The sequence below is a fragment of the Condylura cristata genome, unplaced genomic scaffold (genome assembly GCF_000260355.1).
Source record: "Condylura cristata isolate star-nosed mole 26May11 unplaced genomic scaffold, ConCri1.0 scaffold00003, whole genome shotgun sequence".
NCBI classification, from domain to species: domain Eukaryota; kingdom Metazoa; phylum Chordata; class Mammalia; order Eulipotyphla; family Talpidae; genus Condylura; species Condylura cristata.
In genome coordinates this window covers 78,417,774-78,418,426 of record NW_004567104.1, presented here as the reverse complement: position 1 = coordinate 78,418,426, position 653 = coordinate 78,417,774, and the positions used below count along the sequence as shown (strand labels likewise).

Genomic DNA, 653 nt, shown 5'->3' with positions numbered 1-653 from the left:
GTGGCCACGGAGGGCGCTGGCCGCGGGAGGGGGCTGCACCTTGGCGCGGGGCGAGGCTGAGCCGCCCCCGGGGAGAACACCGCCGGCTACGGCAGCGCTTCCAGAAGATTCCGCCGCCGCCTGAAAGCCATGAGCGCGGGGCCGGCCGGCGGACCCTACCTGCGTGTGGAAGGTGATGAGGTTGGTGCCTGGCCGCAGCGCCACGTGGCTACACCGGAGCGCGTGGGCCCCGCTCTCCAGGGCCAGGCCGGCGGGGGCGTCCGGGGGGGCGCCGCTCTCCTGCCTCCGGAGCAGCATCTGGGCGTTCTTGCAGATGATGCCGGTGGTGCTCAGGGCGTTGTCGGGGGGGCTCCTCTCGAACAGCTCGTCCAGCTCCAGCGCCGGCCAGCTGCTCCTGGGCACGGGGGCCGGCGAGGGCTCCGTGGGGAAGCTGACGGCCCCGCCGGCCGCCTTGTGCGTGGTGAGCCACTCGGCCGTCTTCCGGTAGCTGTTCTTCTCGACGCTGAAATGGACGCTGATCGCGACCTGCTCCAGGAGGACGGGGCTGGGCAGCTGGCTGCACACGGTGGCCTCCACGGCCAGCACGCCGCCCGCGTGCACCACGGCGTTGGGCGGCAGGAAGCGCAGCTCCCGCAGCTGGGCGAAGGCGTGCA

The 653-nt window shown here is 73.5% G+C and overlaps 1 protein-coding gene across 1 annotated transcript in view; it reads right to left on the bottom strand.

Moving 5' to 3' along the window:
- The window catches only part of TRAPPC10 (trafficking protein particle complex 10), a 22,105-nt gene that overhangs the window by 6,492 nt on the left and 14,960 nt on the right, over window positions 1–653 (bottom strand). The window contains exon 14 of the mRNA XM_012731149.1: window positions 88–653. Within this exon, the coding sequence (XP_012586603.1) occupies window positions 88–653 (566 nt within the window). The remainder of the gene's footprint in view (window positions 1–87) is intronic.